Here is a 14,208-nt window from a genome sequence, read left to right as displayed (position 1 = left end):
TTCCTTTCCTTTCCTAGCTTCCTTTGCTCCTTTATTAACTTCCTTTCCTTTCCAACATCCATTTCCTCTCCTCCTTCCCTATCTCCCTTTCCTTGTCTCCTTTCCTTTCCTAGCGCCTTTCTTCCTTTCCTAGCTCCTTTTTCTAGCTTACTTTCCTCTACTCCTTTTCTTTCCTAGATTCATTTTCTTCTTTCCTCTGTCATTTTCCTTTCCTCCTTCCTAACTCCATTTATTTTTCTACTTTCCTAGATGTATTTCCTTTCCTCCTTTCCTAGCTTCCTTCCCTACCTCCTTTTCCTCTCCTCCTTCTCTATATCCCTTTCCTTATTTAATTTCCTTTCCTAGCTTATCTATTTTCCTCCTTTAATAGCTCCCTTTCCTAGATTCCTGCCTTTCCTTCTTCCTTTGATTTCCTCTCTACTGGCCATGGTTAATCCTAGGAAAGGAGGAAAAGAAAGGAAGCTAGGAAAGGAGGGAAAAAGGAGTTAGGAAAGTAGGAAGGGAAAGGGAGTAAGTAAAGGAAGAAAGGAATCTAGGAAAGAAAAGGAGGAAATTAAATCAATAAGGAACGGAAGCAAAGAAAGGAGATAAGGGAGATACGGAAGGAGGAGAGGAAGGAAGGAAGGAAGGAAGGTAGGGAAGGAAAGGAAGCCAAGAAAGGAGAAAAAGAAACAGAGCTAGGAAAGGAAGAAAGGAAAGAGAGCGAGGAAAGAAATCTATGAAAAAAAGGAGAAAAGAAAAGGAAGTAAGGAAAGGGAGATAGGAACGGTTGAAAGGAGCTAGGAAAGGAAATAAAGAAAGGGAGATAGGGATGGTGAATAGGAAAGGGAGGTAGGGAAGGAATATAGGAATGGAAGCCAGGAAAGGATGAAATTAAAGGGAGCGAGGAAAGGAGGAAATTAATCTAGGAAAGAAAAGGAGCAAAGGAAGAAGGAAAGGAAGCTAGGAAAAGGGAGCGAAGAAAGATGAAAAGGAACTAGGAAAGGTAAGGATATAAAGGAAAGGAGATAAGGAAGGAGCAGAGGAAATGGAGGAAGTGAAGGAAAGGAAGCTAGGAAAGGAGGAATGATAGCTAGGAAAGGAGGAAACTAAAAGGCTGTAGGATAGGAGGAAAGGCGGGGGAAGGAAAGGATGAAAGGAATCTAGGACAGAAAAGGAGGAGTCCACATTTATGTGGTAGGGATTAACCACGGGCAGTAGAGAGGAAAGGAAGAAAATACAGTAGGAAGTTAGAAAAGGAGGAAAGGAAGCTAGGAAAGGAGGAAAGGACGCTAGGAAAGAAGGAAAGGAAAGGTAGCAAGGAAAGAAGGAAAGGAATTTAGGAAAGAAAAGGAGAACTTCACATGTATGTGGTAAGGATTAACCACAGCCAGTTGATGGCAATAGTATTGGTTTTAGTGACAGGCTAGTTTTAGTCACACTGGAAGAAAGTAAATAGAATGGCATCAAATGCATGGAACCCATGTGTTTTATGCAGGGCCGGTTCCAGGCAAAAGCGACATAAGTGGTCACTTAGGAACTCAGTCAGGAGCGGTGTTCGAATACTCATACTACCCACACTAACCGTACTATTTGTGGCGTGAATTGAGTATATAGTATGCTTATTGGTCGTAGTATGGATATAGTTAGTATGCCAAAGTTCCTGGATGTCGTACTAAATTCACCAAAATATGAAATATACACGCAGAGGACACTATTTCCATACTTTAGGGCCCATAATGCAATTCTTCAGGAAATGGGCGTAGCTTCACATCGTTTTCAGATTAGAAGAAAATGGCAGAAAATATACTGCCGAAGTCCAACGATAACGGATTCAAATTCATTGCTATAACTAATTATGAGAAATGTTAACAAAATGTTGAGCAATGTAATAAAGTAATTACTTTTCAAATAAGTTACCTTACACGTTATGTTGGCTGACAATTTGTTAGCTACGCATTCCTTTCGAACCACATAGCACATCATTACAGCAGTATGTACCAGTATGTTAGCTAGCTACCTAACGTTAATTGGCTACTTATACATCAAACTTGCCAGTGTATTAACAATAAGCTATCTAACTAACTACCCAACGTTTATTGACTTGATTATTCCTGTCATTCTTAGCTTAGCTAAATGGTATAGTCGTTGTGCGTTCTCAATGGACATTCGGGTGCTTTCGTAAATTCGCTCTGGCTATCTACTCTGATTTCAGAGCACTCTCTTCTGAGTGTACCAGAGGTCAGAATAATGAATTTACGAGTGCTCAACATCGGTTGAATATGGCCGGTGTCAGTTAAGGCAATTGTTGCCAGCAACACAGTTAGTCACCAACGCTCTGGATAACATGAAAACTGCCTAACCAGCTCTGCTAGGGCGAGTAAAATGGTCACTCTCATTTGTGTCAGTAGCTAGCAAGATAGCCAACGTTAGCTTGGGTGCTTGACTGCCGTTGTAAGGTCAGAACGCTCAAATCAACCATACTCCTCGGCCTGAGCGTCCAGAATTTACAAACGGACAATCTGACAATGCACTTCATTTACAAGCGCACTCTGGCACTTCAGATTGAATTTAACAACACACCCGAAGTCGTAAAATGTCTAACTAGTAATTTGTTATGCTAGCTAGCTAGCAAGAGGTTGCATAGCAGCAGCATCAACTTCCGGTAGACTGGCAAAGAGCTAGTACACTCAACTGAAAGGATACTGTTCCGTTTACAGTATACTAAAATTAACTAATAGTATATAGTATGTAGTATATACTCATGAAGTATGTAGTATACAGTATGTTAGTATGGGTATTCGAACACAGCTAGGGTCTCAACTTACTATTAAGAGTAAGAATATTAGAACACAAAAGGTGCAATTTCGAAATGTGGTTGTGCATCAGCAGTTTTTCTCGTTATGTAAGTCACTGACAGTCACTCAATTAGCCATGTCCTAAACTTGTAGTAATCTTGTCTGAATACAGACTGGGCAAGCAGGGCACGTGCCGAGGGGCCCTGACCTTCTGGGGCCCCCATTGATTTTGTTAGTCATTCTCACTCAGATATCATATTAACATGTCATAAGTCATTACAAAACGTGTAGAATTGAAGAAAACTTGCTTTAAAACTGCCACATTTTCTCTATGCCTCTTTGCAAAATGTGTAAAGATGCAGTATGCAGAAATCGCTCCGCCATTTCCTGGTTGCTAAAATTCTAATAATTTGCTTACTTTCTGTTTATGTGACAAAACAAGTATAGTGTAGATAATCATTGTAGCATCTAAACCGCTGTGAAATATATATTTTCCATTACCCAAAATATTGAATTTTAAGCTGTCTGAAGCTGGTGTACAAAACCAAAAGTAAAAGTTGTAACAACTAAACTTAAGAACGAGAATCATAGAAATAGAGCACATAGAACATACACTTCTTAGACTTGCTGTCAATGAGAATGACAGATCTATAACAGACATGTCAATGTGAATTTGGTCAAGTTGTCCAAAAAGTTACATATTGCAGCTTTAACATTTTCTCTCCACCGTCAAGAGGGGGGGCACTAAAATGTTTTGCCACGAGATGGGAGCCCCCCAACCAAATCTCACTTAGAGCCTCCAAAAGACTAGGGCCCTGGTTTTATGTATCGATACCATTCCACTGTCTCTGCTCCAGCTATTACCATGAGCCCGTCCTCCCCAATTAAGATGCCACCAACCTCATGTGATTGAGCATCATGGGTAAAAACACACGAACATTTTCACCATCGCGCAAGCATTTCCTGTAGTCGCTTGGTCTGGTCGTCTAATTGGTAATCACTGTTACGGAATTATCAGACTAAAAACGTTTCATTTCCAGGCCAAATATGACTGAAATCAAAACTACCGATCCAACAGCCACGGAGGCTGGAGAGGAAAAAGACTGGACAGCAGCAAAAGCCTTTTTTGACAGTTTAAAAACAAACAAACCCAGGCCTGTAAGTGATACGTTCGCATTTCTTGTTTGCCTTTTGTAGATAAAAGAAGTGTCAATACGGGTGTATTTGCTGCTAGTCTCGTATCGTTTTTTCTTTACTATGCTTGTTTTGCAAACAGCCCAAACCCCAATATGCCGTTACTATCGCCGTCTCCTCTCGCTCCCTGTTCAACATGGTTGCAGAGGGGAAGATCTACAAAGAAGATGGGGTCGAGAAGTATGTGGCCTATCAACAGGAGCGCGACAATGAGCCGCTCATGCCCGGGGTGGCGTTTCCTCTAGTGAAGGTAGGTTCATTCAGAGAGTGATTGAAGGATATGGCCTACCTGTATGTCTGTGCGAGGAAAAGGCAGAGGGTGCCCTTACAATTATTGCGGTTTTGAAACTGCAGTAAAAGTGCACTAACTGCAGTCGACTGTGGTATTTTGGACGCAGTGATTGCAAGAACTGCAGTTATACTGCACTGTAACTGCAGTTACACTGCAAAATTACTGTGGTAAAAAAAGTTATTTTGGATGTAGCATTTGCAGCCTCCTGCAGTTATACTGCATTCTAACTACAGTACTACAGTTGTACAGCATTCTGACTGCAATCCTTTTGGTAAGGGTATTACATTTTCTGTTTATAGGTGAATTGGCTCTGGCAGCAAAAACAGCCAAAATATGAATTTAAACACAGATCGATTCTCAATTGCATTGAGGTTCTAGAAACAAAGCCCCCTACTTTCATATCACATCAAAATAATTTCACAAATGCAAAATATATATTTACTGTACACCAGTGGCAGTTAATGCCATTCATGATTTTGTAGGACAATTATTATTATTTTTTTATGAGCATGCCCTTATTTATATTACTGCAAGCGTATTGGATGACTGTCATTCATATTCCATTCACCCAGCTCAATGTAACATCGATAGGTTTATGCTACTACCTGATACTCGAATTTGGACTTCAGTCCACAACAGCTGTCTGTGACTAGGCAAAAAAAACATTTAGTAAACCCACAATACAATCCATGTGTACAATCATGCAGTACAGCAAGCAGTTACAACGGTGGCCCCGTTGGCAATAAATGAATGCAAGTCAAGGTAAGCTTGGCCAGCTACCATAAATAGCAGTCCTCTCTGAGGCAGGTTGTTGAGTAGGCTAAATTAACTGCATTAACTAGCTAAGTAAGTGAAAGGTAAACTCTGAAGGGGGGAAAAAATACAATGAAATATAGCTAGCTCTCTCTGCTTCTCATTAATTTTGGAAGAAATTAATTTAACTGTTCTACTATAGTCTTTCTCTTTCTGGGTCAACTACGCACCACACTTTATGCAGTGCTAGCTAGCTGTAGCTTATGCTTTAAGGACTAGATTAGTTCTCTGATCCTTTGATTGGATGGACAAGATGTTAGTCCATACTGCAAGAGCTCTGATAGGTTGGAGGATGTCCTCCGGAAGTCATCATTTCTGCGTAGTCTGAGTGGGTGTGAATGTTAAAATGTTTAAACAAAAAAAATATGCATCCTTAAAATGTAAAACATTTACAGTGCAGCTGGCTAGCCTGCTCTTTTTCTTTGCAAATGATGCAAGTGTGTGTTTTTGAGCCGTTTTCGTGTAGAATATCCTAGCATATTTATTGCTGATAGGCCCTTCTTTACTGAAGGTGCCAGATACAACTTTTGATTGCAGATTGATAAGCCTAGTGCATGGTTCTGACTCCGTCTGCTTGGTGGCCGACCTACCTGTACTGTGCCCCTCCCCTCTCTCTCCGACCCATTGTAGCTCATTATGAAAGATGCAAGTGTTTGTCTTCGCGGAAGTACGGCAACTAATCAGTCTCCTCCTTTCCAAAAATACTCAGTCTTAGTAGTTCATTCCTAGTGGATGTTTTCTAATGTCACGGTATTTAACAAACTTCAAAGTACTTTATTCTGGAGAGTGGTCTGCAGGCAGGCAGCTCGTGATTATTTGAATGACAATTCTGGTCGGCTAGTGATGACCTTATTCCGTTTCAGAAGTGGCATTCCTTTACAGACAAGTAAAATGGCATAGCAATTTGGCATTTAAAAAAACACTACCCTTACAGACAAACAAACATGTCATAGCTGAGGTGCTTTCAAGGGTATATGACTGCGGTAGATATACAATTCATTCGGAAAGTATTCAGACCCATTCACTTTTTCCACATTTTGTTACATTTCAGCCTTATTCTAAAATTGTTGTTTTTTTGTTCCTCAATTTACACAGAATAGCCCATAATGACAAAGCAAAAACAGGTTTTTAGAAATGGTTATATATTTTTTTTAAGCAACATGACATTTCATTAAGTATTCAGACTCTTTACTCAGTACTTTGTTGAAGCACCTTTGGCAGTGATTACATCATTGAGTCTTCTTGGGTATGATGCTACAAGCTTGGCACACCTGTATTTGGGGAGTTTCTCCCATTCTTCTCTGCAGATCCTCTTAACTTCTGTCAGGTTGGATGGGGAGAGTCGCTGCACAGCTGTTTTCAGGTCTCCCCAGAGATGTTTGATCGGGTTTAAGTCCGGGCTCTGGCTGGGCCACTCTAGGACACTCGGCGACTTCTCCCGTAGCCACTCCTGCGTTGTCTTGGCTGTGTGCTTAGGGTCATTTTCCTGTTGGAAGGTGAACCTTTTCATTAAGGATCTGTCTGTACTTTGCTCCGTTCATTTTCCCCCCTCGATCCTGACTAGTCTCGCAGTTCCTGCTGCTGAAAAAAATCCCCACAGCATGATGCTGCCACCACCATGCTTCGCAGTAGGGATGGTGTCAGGTTTCCTCCAGACGTGAAGCTTGGCATTCAGGCCAAAGAGTTCGAACTTGGTTTCATTAGACCAGAGAATTGCGTTTCTCATGGTCTGCGAGTCTTTAGGTGCCTTTTTGCAAACACCAAGCGGACTGTCATGTGCCTTTTACTGAGGAGTGGCTTCTGTCTGGCCACTACCATAAAGGCCTGATTGGTGGAGTGCTGCAGAGATCGTTGTCCTTCTGGAAGGTTCTCCCATCTCCACAGAGGAACTCTGGACCTCTGTCAGTGACCATCGGCTTCTTGGTTACCTCCCTACCCATGGCCCTTCTCCCCCAATTGCTCAGTTTGGGCAGGCAGAGTTTTTGCGGTTCCAAACTTCTTCCATTTACGAATGATGGAGACCACTGTGTTCTTGGGGACCTTCAATGCCGCAGAAAGGTTTTGGTATTCTTCCCCAGATCTGTGCATTGACACAATCCAGTATCTGAGCCCTAGGACAATTCCTTCGACCTCATGGCTTGGTTTTTGCTCTGACATGCGCTGTCAACTGTGGGACCTTATCTAGTCAGGTGTGCCATTCCAAATCATGTCTAATTAATTGAATTTACCACAGATGGACTCCAATCAAGTTGTAGAAACATCTCAAGGATGATAAATTGAAACATGATGCACCTGAGCTCAATTTTGAGTCTCCTAGCAAAGGGTCTGAATACTTATGTAAATAAGCTATTTCTGTTTTTTATTTGATACTTTTTCAAAAATTTCTAAACTGTTGTTTTTGCTTTGTCATTATGGAGTATTGTGTGTAGATTAAGGGAAACAAAGTATTTTAATACATCTTAGAATAAGGCTGTAACGAAGCGTGAAAAAAGTCCAAGGTTTCTGATTATTTTCAGAATGCGCTGTAACTTCAATGACTGGCCCTAGTTGTCGTACATGCTTAATAGGACTGTTATTCTGCATTGTGAGTTGACATGGAATTTGATGGGGGGGTTTTTTCTTTGCTTTTAAATTTGTTCATTTGTCACATCCCTAGTGAGAACCGTGAGCCTCCCAAGGATTTGTATTGAAGTTGATGTACCCAGAGGAGGACGGAAAATAGCTGTCCTCTGGCTACACCATGGTGCTGTTGAGGCTACTGTAGTCCTTCATTGCAAAACAGAATTTTAATCAGTTATTTGGTGACGTGAATATATTTACTGTATCTAAAATGGATTACTTTTTTTAATGTTTCACTATTGAAACATTTTTGAAATTCACTGAGTAGGATGGTCTTCCCCATCCTCCACTGCAGTACAATGTTTTAACAGTTACAGCCAAAAGTATTTTTCAGTCATCACCCTATGATGACGGACAACTCGAACCACCAATATTTAGTAAGCATAAATAACTGGTAAATATCAATGCCTATAATGCACGTTAACTAGCATTAATGCAACTTCACTACAATGTTAGCGTAATCAGGCCCGTTACAGCATGTTGCACAACATCATCATTCGGATCAAGGCTGGGCATGTCATAAGCCGCAATTCAGTTGTTGTACAAAATGGGCACGTAAATAGCCTAATAATTAGTTAATTATCATAAAACTCGACAGGATTCAACTTGTCTCTAATTATTCTCTGAGGAACTCTTGTCATTTTGGTTTCTCCACAGTAGATATGCTGCCATATTTTTTTAGCAGTTAATTCTAAACTGCCACTTGAGATGGTTTAATCTCCAATCTAAGTTTTTATTCATTGAGCAACAGGTTTAAAATTAATCTAGGTTTGAAGTGAAAACTAAAATTAAATCCTTCCTCTAATCTAAATGAACTTGGATTAATTTAAAACTAGGTTTAAAATGATTATTAGATAAACCTTGATTTAATCCAGTTTAAGAGTTAATCCAACATGGGTCGTGCTGATTCAGGAGAACATATAAGACGGGCACTAGTTTGCGATATATAGCCTAAGTTGTTAGCTTGGCTTTTATAACGTCTAATGCTTAAGCAGACAGAACAAAAGCAGCACAGAGTGACAGCAGAGACGATGCTTAGACTAATAGACAGCACAACAGGGAGGCAAACCAAAATGGTTAGAGAAGAGGCCCAGTTTAGTGGTGAGTTGTATTTCCAGTGGTGGTTTTACATGTTTATAAAAAAGAAAATGAGCTGGTTAAAGAGGACCATGTGTTGCCAGTCACTGGAACAGAAAATGGTTGAGAAATGCTGTATTGTACTACCAATGTTATGTCAGCACTATTGCCTGTCAGGGTATTGTGTGGTTGGTGGCATGCCGGGGGTGGTAACATGATGGTGGGAGGGATGGTGGTTTACACAGCGACGTGGGCTTGGTGTGGATAAAATGCCCAGGCCGAATTCTTGTCCCCGTCCGCCCCTGTGCATTTATCAGTACATGTGAGCGTGCCTGCCTGCGTATGTATATGTTGCAACTTGGGACTAAATAGTCTGAAGCAACCACCTATAAGTAGTTGCTCTACCACCCACCAGTCAGGTTTTGACTTTATCCCTGTGTCAACTCTGTCCTAAAAAACACACACTCTGCAGGCTCTGATGACTGTGAACGCACGGCTGAGGCGGCTCTACCCCGACAGCGACGAGTTGTTTGACATCGTCCTAATGACCAATAACCACGCCCAGGTCGGGGTGCGCCTCATCAACAGCATCAACCACTACGGTTCGTGGTCGACACGCTCAGCCATGCCTACTACAGTGCTATAAGCAGAGAAATACAATGGCCAGTAATTCTAGTAATTATATTTCTATGGTTATAAGACTCACTACTTGTGTGCTGCATTTCATTGAATGACTGGTATTTTGTGACCAAATGTTTTTTTTTCTTAACAGTTATATGCCTGATTTGCATGGATGTGGCCATCTTTGGCTACCAGCCTGTTGACTATACTATCACATTTCTATGGGGTGCTGATATGTTTTTCACTCTACCTGACAGATTTAAACATTGAAAGATTCTGTCTGACGGGAGGGGAAAGCCCCATTGGCTATCTGAAGGCCTACATGACCAACCTGTACCTCTCAAAGGATGGAGAGAAAGTCGTAGAGGCCATTGAGGAGGGTAGTTGATAATGCTGCGTTCTTTTATTGTCCTATAGGGACTAAACTGTTTTAGGTTAGCATGGATACTACATTTGTAACAGAGTTAAAAAAAACTGTAGACGTACATTGTGGTAACGCTTCATAGGTATAATATAGCCTACAGATGTAATACATTATGATACCATTGTTATGAGCATGTATAAGCCCCTTATAATGTCTTTATAAATAGGCATTGCAGCAGCGACCATGTTTGCGTCTGGAGATGTGGAGAACCAGCTTTCCGACACACAGCTGAAAGTTGCCTTTGACGGGGACGCCGTCCTCTTCTCTGAGTCGGAGATCATCGTGAAACAACACGGCCTGGACACCTTCTTTGAGCATGAGAAGGAGTTTGAGAACAAACCTCTTGCACAGGTGTTCATGAGAGTACATGCCTCCATTTTTTTTTTTTCTTTTAGCTTTTCGATTCTGATATTACATTTTATTTCCTCGATGGGTAACACTTTATTTGGAGTCTCCCTATAGAGGGTTATAGATGTTCAACTTACTATCAATAAACTTTTTAACTAACACACCCGCTTACCCTAATCCTAGACCAAACCTTAACCCTTGCAAGTTGTTGCATATCATCCGTGGTAGTTGGTTGATTGGTGATAGTTTGAACGTCTGAAGACCATCTATAATAGGAGAATATCCAAATAAAGTGGAACCCATTGATGTGTTATTTGCTTAGATATAAAAATGATGCAACCCTGTGTCTCGTTCATTCACTCAGGGTTCCTTAAAGGGTTTCCTGGAGGCCCTGGGGATGCTCCAGAGGAAGTTCTACGCCAAGAACGAGCGTATGACCTGCCCCATTCGTACCTACCTAGTAACATCCCGCAGCGCAGCCAGCTCAGGGGTCCGCGTCCTTAAGACCCTCAGGAGCTGGGGCCTGGAGATCGATGAGGCCCTGTTCCTAGCCGGGGCCCCTAAAGGGCCCCTCCTGCAGAAGATCCAGCCCCACATCTTCTTTGATGACCAGATGTTCCAAGGTGCCAAGGAGCTGGGGACTACCGCTGCACACGAGCCTTATGGGATTGGACAGAAGTACCACAAGGGGATATTTATTGAGCAGCATTCCAAAGACACGAAGTAGTGAGCTTCCTAGGGGTGGGAAGGTATAATACATTATGCAAATAGTTGCGCACGACCCTGTCATCAGCAGTTTTTTTTGTGCTGGGTTTTGTATAAAACAAATAAAGCCACTTCTACAAAAATATTTTTATCAGAATATACTGTACTAAAAATGTACTACTCACTTCAGGGATTTTTGCAAAAATAAAACAAGTTTACAATGTCTCCTAATGTTCTCTTTCATAAGAAAAAAAAGGGAGAGAACTTTCCTGCAATATACATCATATTCCAGTTAATTACAGAATGTAGTATCTAGTTTTTGTGTGAAAATGTATGTCATGAAGTGTGTTCACATTTCACACAGGAAAGTGTATTTAGGAAAGTGTTTTATATCTTTAGAGAAGGACATTTGGTCTCATTTGCTGCAGAGACAAACATGTATTTTACAGGTAACTGCCAAAATAATGGAAACAGTTGAGTACATGAGGGATAAAAAGTATATTGAAATTAGGTGCTTCCACAGAGGTATGGTTCCTGACTTAATTAAGCAATTAGCATCCCATCCAGCATTTTTATACAGGGCATGCCATTATTTTGCCTACAAACGCTATGGGATGACAATGCTCCCATCCACAGTGCACAAGTAGGCACTGAATGATTTGATGAGCATGACAACTATGTAAACCATATGCCATGGCTGTCTGGCACCTCAATTGGACAATTATGGGAAATTCTGAGCGGCGCCTGAGATGGCGTTTTCCATCAACAAAACACCAAATGATGGAATTTCTCGTGGAACAACGGTGTCTCGTCCCTCCAATAGAGTTCCAGACACGTGTAGAATCTATACCAAGGTGCATTGAAGCTGTTCTAGCTCGTGGTGGCCCAACGGCCTATTAAGACACAATATTTTTGTTTCCTTTATTTTGACCTGTATATTCTCACTCGTGCATCTAGACTTCTGCCCATGCGTGTCATGGTTTCGTGTACTGCGGTTTATCATCGCTTTGAAATCCTTTGCATAGAGGAACAGATATGTGCGTAGTAAAGGTATGAAAGGGAGCATTTACAAGGTACGTTTGAAGTCGGAAGTTTACATACACCTTAGCCAAATACATTTAAACTCAGTTTCACAATTCCTGACAGTAAAATTCCCTGTTTTAGGTAAGTTGGGATCACCACTTTAAGAATGTGAAATGTCAGAAAAATAGTAGAGATTTATTTCAGCTTTTATTTCTTTCATCACATTCCCAGTGGGTCAGAAGTTTACATACACTCAATTAGTATTTGGTAGCATTGCCTTTAAATTGTTTAGCTTGGGTCAAACGTTTCGGGTAGCCTTCCACAAGTTTGGTGAATTTTGGCCCATTCCTCCTGACAGAGCTGGTGTAACTGAGACAGGTTTGTAGGCCTCCTTGCTCGCACACATCAATGGGATTGAGGTCAGGACTTTGTGATGGCCACTCAAATACCTTGACTTTGTTGTCCTTAAGCCATTTTGCCACAACTTTGGAAGTATGCTTGGGGTCATTGTTCATTTGGAAGACCCATTTGCGACCAAGCTTTAACTTCCTGACCGATGTTTTGAGATGTTGCTTCGATATATCCACAATTTTCCTCCCTCATTATGCTATCTATTTTGTGAAATGCACCAGTCCCTCCTGCAGCAAAGTACCCCCTCAACATAATGCTGCCACCCCATGCTTCACAGTTGGGATGATGTTCTTCGGCTTGCAAGCCTCCCACTTTTTCTTCCATACATAACGATGGTCATTATGACTGAACAGTTCTATTTTTGTTTCATCAGACCAGAGGACATTTCTCCAAAAAGTACGATCTTTGTCCCCATGTGCAGTTGCAAACCGTAGTATGGCTTTTTTTATGGCAGTTTTGGAGCAGTGGCTTCTTCATTGCTGATCGGCCTTTAAGGTTATGTCGATATAGGACTCGTTTTACTGTGGATTTAGATACTTTTGTACCTGTTTCCTCCAGCATCTTCACAAGGTCCTTTGCTGTTGTTCTGAGATTGATTTGCACTTTTCACACCAAAATACGTTCATCTCTAGGAGACAGAACGTGTCTCCTTCCTGAGCGGTATGATGGCTGTGTGGTCCAATGGTGTTTATACTTGCATGCTATTGTTTGTACAGATGAACGTGGTACCTTCAGGAATTTGGAAATTGCTCCCAAGGTTGAACCAGACTTGTGGAGGTCTACAATTTTTTAGCCTGATTTCTTTTGATTTTCCCATGATGTCAAGCAAAGAGGCACTGAGTTTGAAGGTAGACCTTGAAATACACCCACAGGTTCACCTCCAATTGACTCAAATTATGTCAATTAGCCTATCAGAAGCTTCTAAAGCCATGACATAATTTTCTGGAATTTTCCAAGCTGTTTAAAGGCATAGTCAACTTAGTGTATGTAAACTTCTGACCCACTGGAATTGTGACAGTGAATTATAAGTGAAATAATCTGTCTGTAAACATTGTTGGAAAAATGACTTGTGTCATGCACAAAGTAGATGTCCTAACCGACTTGCCAAAACTATAGTTTGTTAACAAGTAATTTGTGGAGTGGTTGAAAAACACTTAGGTTGGAGTCATTAAAACGAGTATGTAAACTTCCGACTTCAACTGTAGAATACTTATTGATATGAAAGTGAAGCATTTTGGTTTTCATGCATAGGCTACCATATAAAACAGGCTTTATTTCACTTATTTACACTTAATATCTATTCCACTTTTTACTATTCATTCATTTTTCTAGTATATTCGTTTTTCCTATTCCATAAAAAACATGACTTTTTAAACCCAATTAACCTCAACTTGCAGGTAAAGCTGTATCAGGCTCTATCAAAATATCAAGAAAGCTAGTTGACCATATCTACTGTTCCGCTTGTAAAATGTTACATGTCAGGCGTTACGCTTACAGTTTAAAATTGAAATAAACATTATGCAAAAGGACAGTCTATTTCATGTTGCACATGTCGTTTTTAAACGATTTTACACAAAACATATTTGAGGAATTGTTCACATTCTTTTAACTCTAATTTCTATATTTAAGAATATCAAGATTTTGTTTTTTGTTGCTTTAAAGGGTTGATCGTGTGCAGTGTTGCAGCGAGGTTGAATAAAAAGGTTAGAAATGGATTTGAATGTTCGATTTGTTTTGATCTATTATCAAATCTCACCAATAGATGGTGCTAATGGCTACAAAATAGCTGAATTGTTTTGTTCACTGGTTTGTGATGTTTACATTGGCCTTTGCTTTAGCATTTTTGGCTCTCACGTGAACTATAGCATTCAGATGTAGAAAACTCATTCAGACCCCGGAGTAAA

At 40.7% G+C, this 14,208-nt stretch overlaps 1 protein-coding gene across 2 annotated transcripts; it reads left to right on the top strand.

Annotated features, from left to right (window-relative positions):
- Positions 1 to 3,663: 3,663 nt before the first annotated feature.
- LOC115174597 (cytosolic 5'-nucleotidase 1A) lies at positions 3,664 to 11,095 on the top strand. Of its 2 annotated transcripts, none has more exons than XM_029733287.1 (6): positions 3,664 to 3,935; positions 4,054 to 4,221; positions 9,245 to 9,374; positions 9,651 to 9,773; positions 9,984 to 10,180; positions 10,530 to 11,095. In XM_029733287.1, the coding sequence occupies exons 1-6, from the start codon at positions 3,825 to 3,827 to the stop codon at positions 10,890 to 10,892; spliced, it is 1,092 nt and encodes a 363-aa protein (XP_029589147.1). In that variant the 5' UTR covers positions 3,664 to 3,824; the 3' UTR covers positions 10,893 to 11,095. The 2 variants fall into 2 exon arrangements, with proteins under 2 accessions (XP_029589147.1, XP_029589148.1); XM_029733288.1 differs by having other exon boundaries at positions 3,669 to 3,935; positions 9,984 to 10,168.
- The last annotated feature ends 3,113 nt before the right edge of the window (positions 11,096 to 14,208 follow it).

The sequence above is a fragment of the Salmo trutta genome, chromosome 35 (assembly GCF_901001165.1).
Source record: "Salmo trutta chromosome 35, fSalTru1.1, whole genome shotgun sequence".
Taxonomy (NCBI): domain Eukaryota; kingdom Metazoa; phylum Chordata; class Actinopteri; order Salmoniformes; family Salmonidae; genus Salmo; species Salmo trutta.
The sequence above is the reverse complement of the archived record's forward strand: the minus strand, read 5'-3'. Positions and strand labels throughout refer to the sequence as shown.

Coding starts and splice junctions, on each gene's coding strand:
- LOC115174597 (XM_029733287.1), top strand. CDS start 3,825: ATGACTGAAATCAAAACTACCGATCCAACAGCCACGGAGGCTGGAGAG. Junction 9,375..9,650: donor CAACAGCATCAACCACTACG/GTTCGTGGTCGA, acceptor TCTACCTGACAG/ATTTAAACATTGAAAGATTC. Junction 10,181..10,529: donor TTGCACAGGTGTTCATGAGA/GTACATGCCTCC, acceptor TCATTCACTCAG/GGTTCCTTAAAGGGTTTCCT.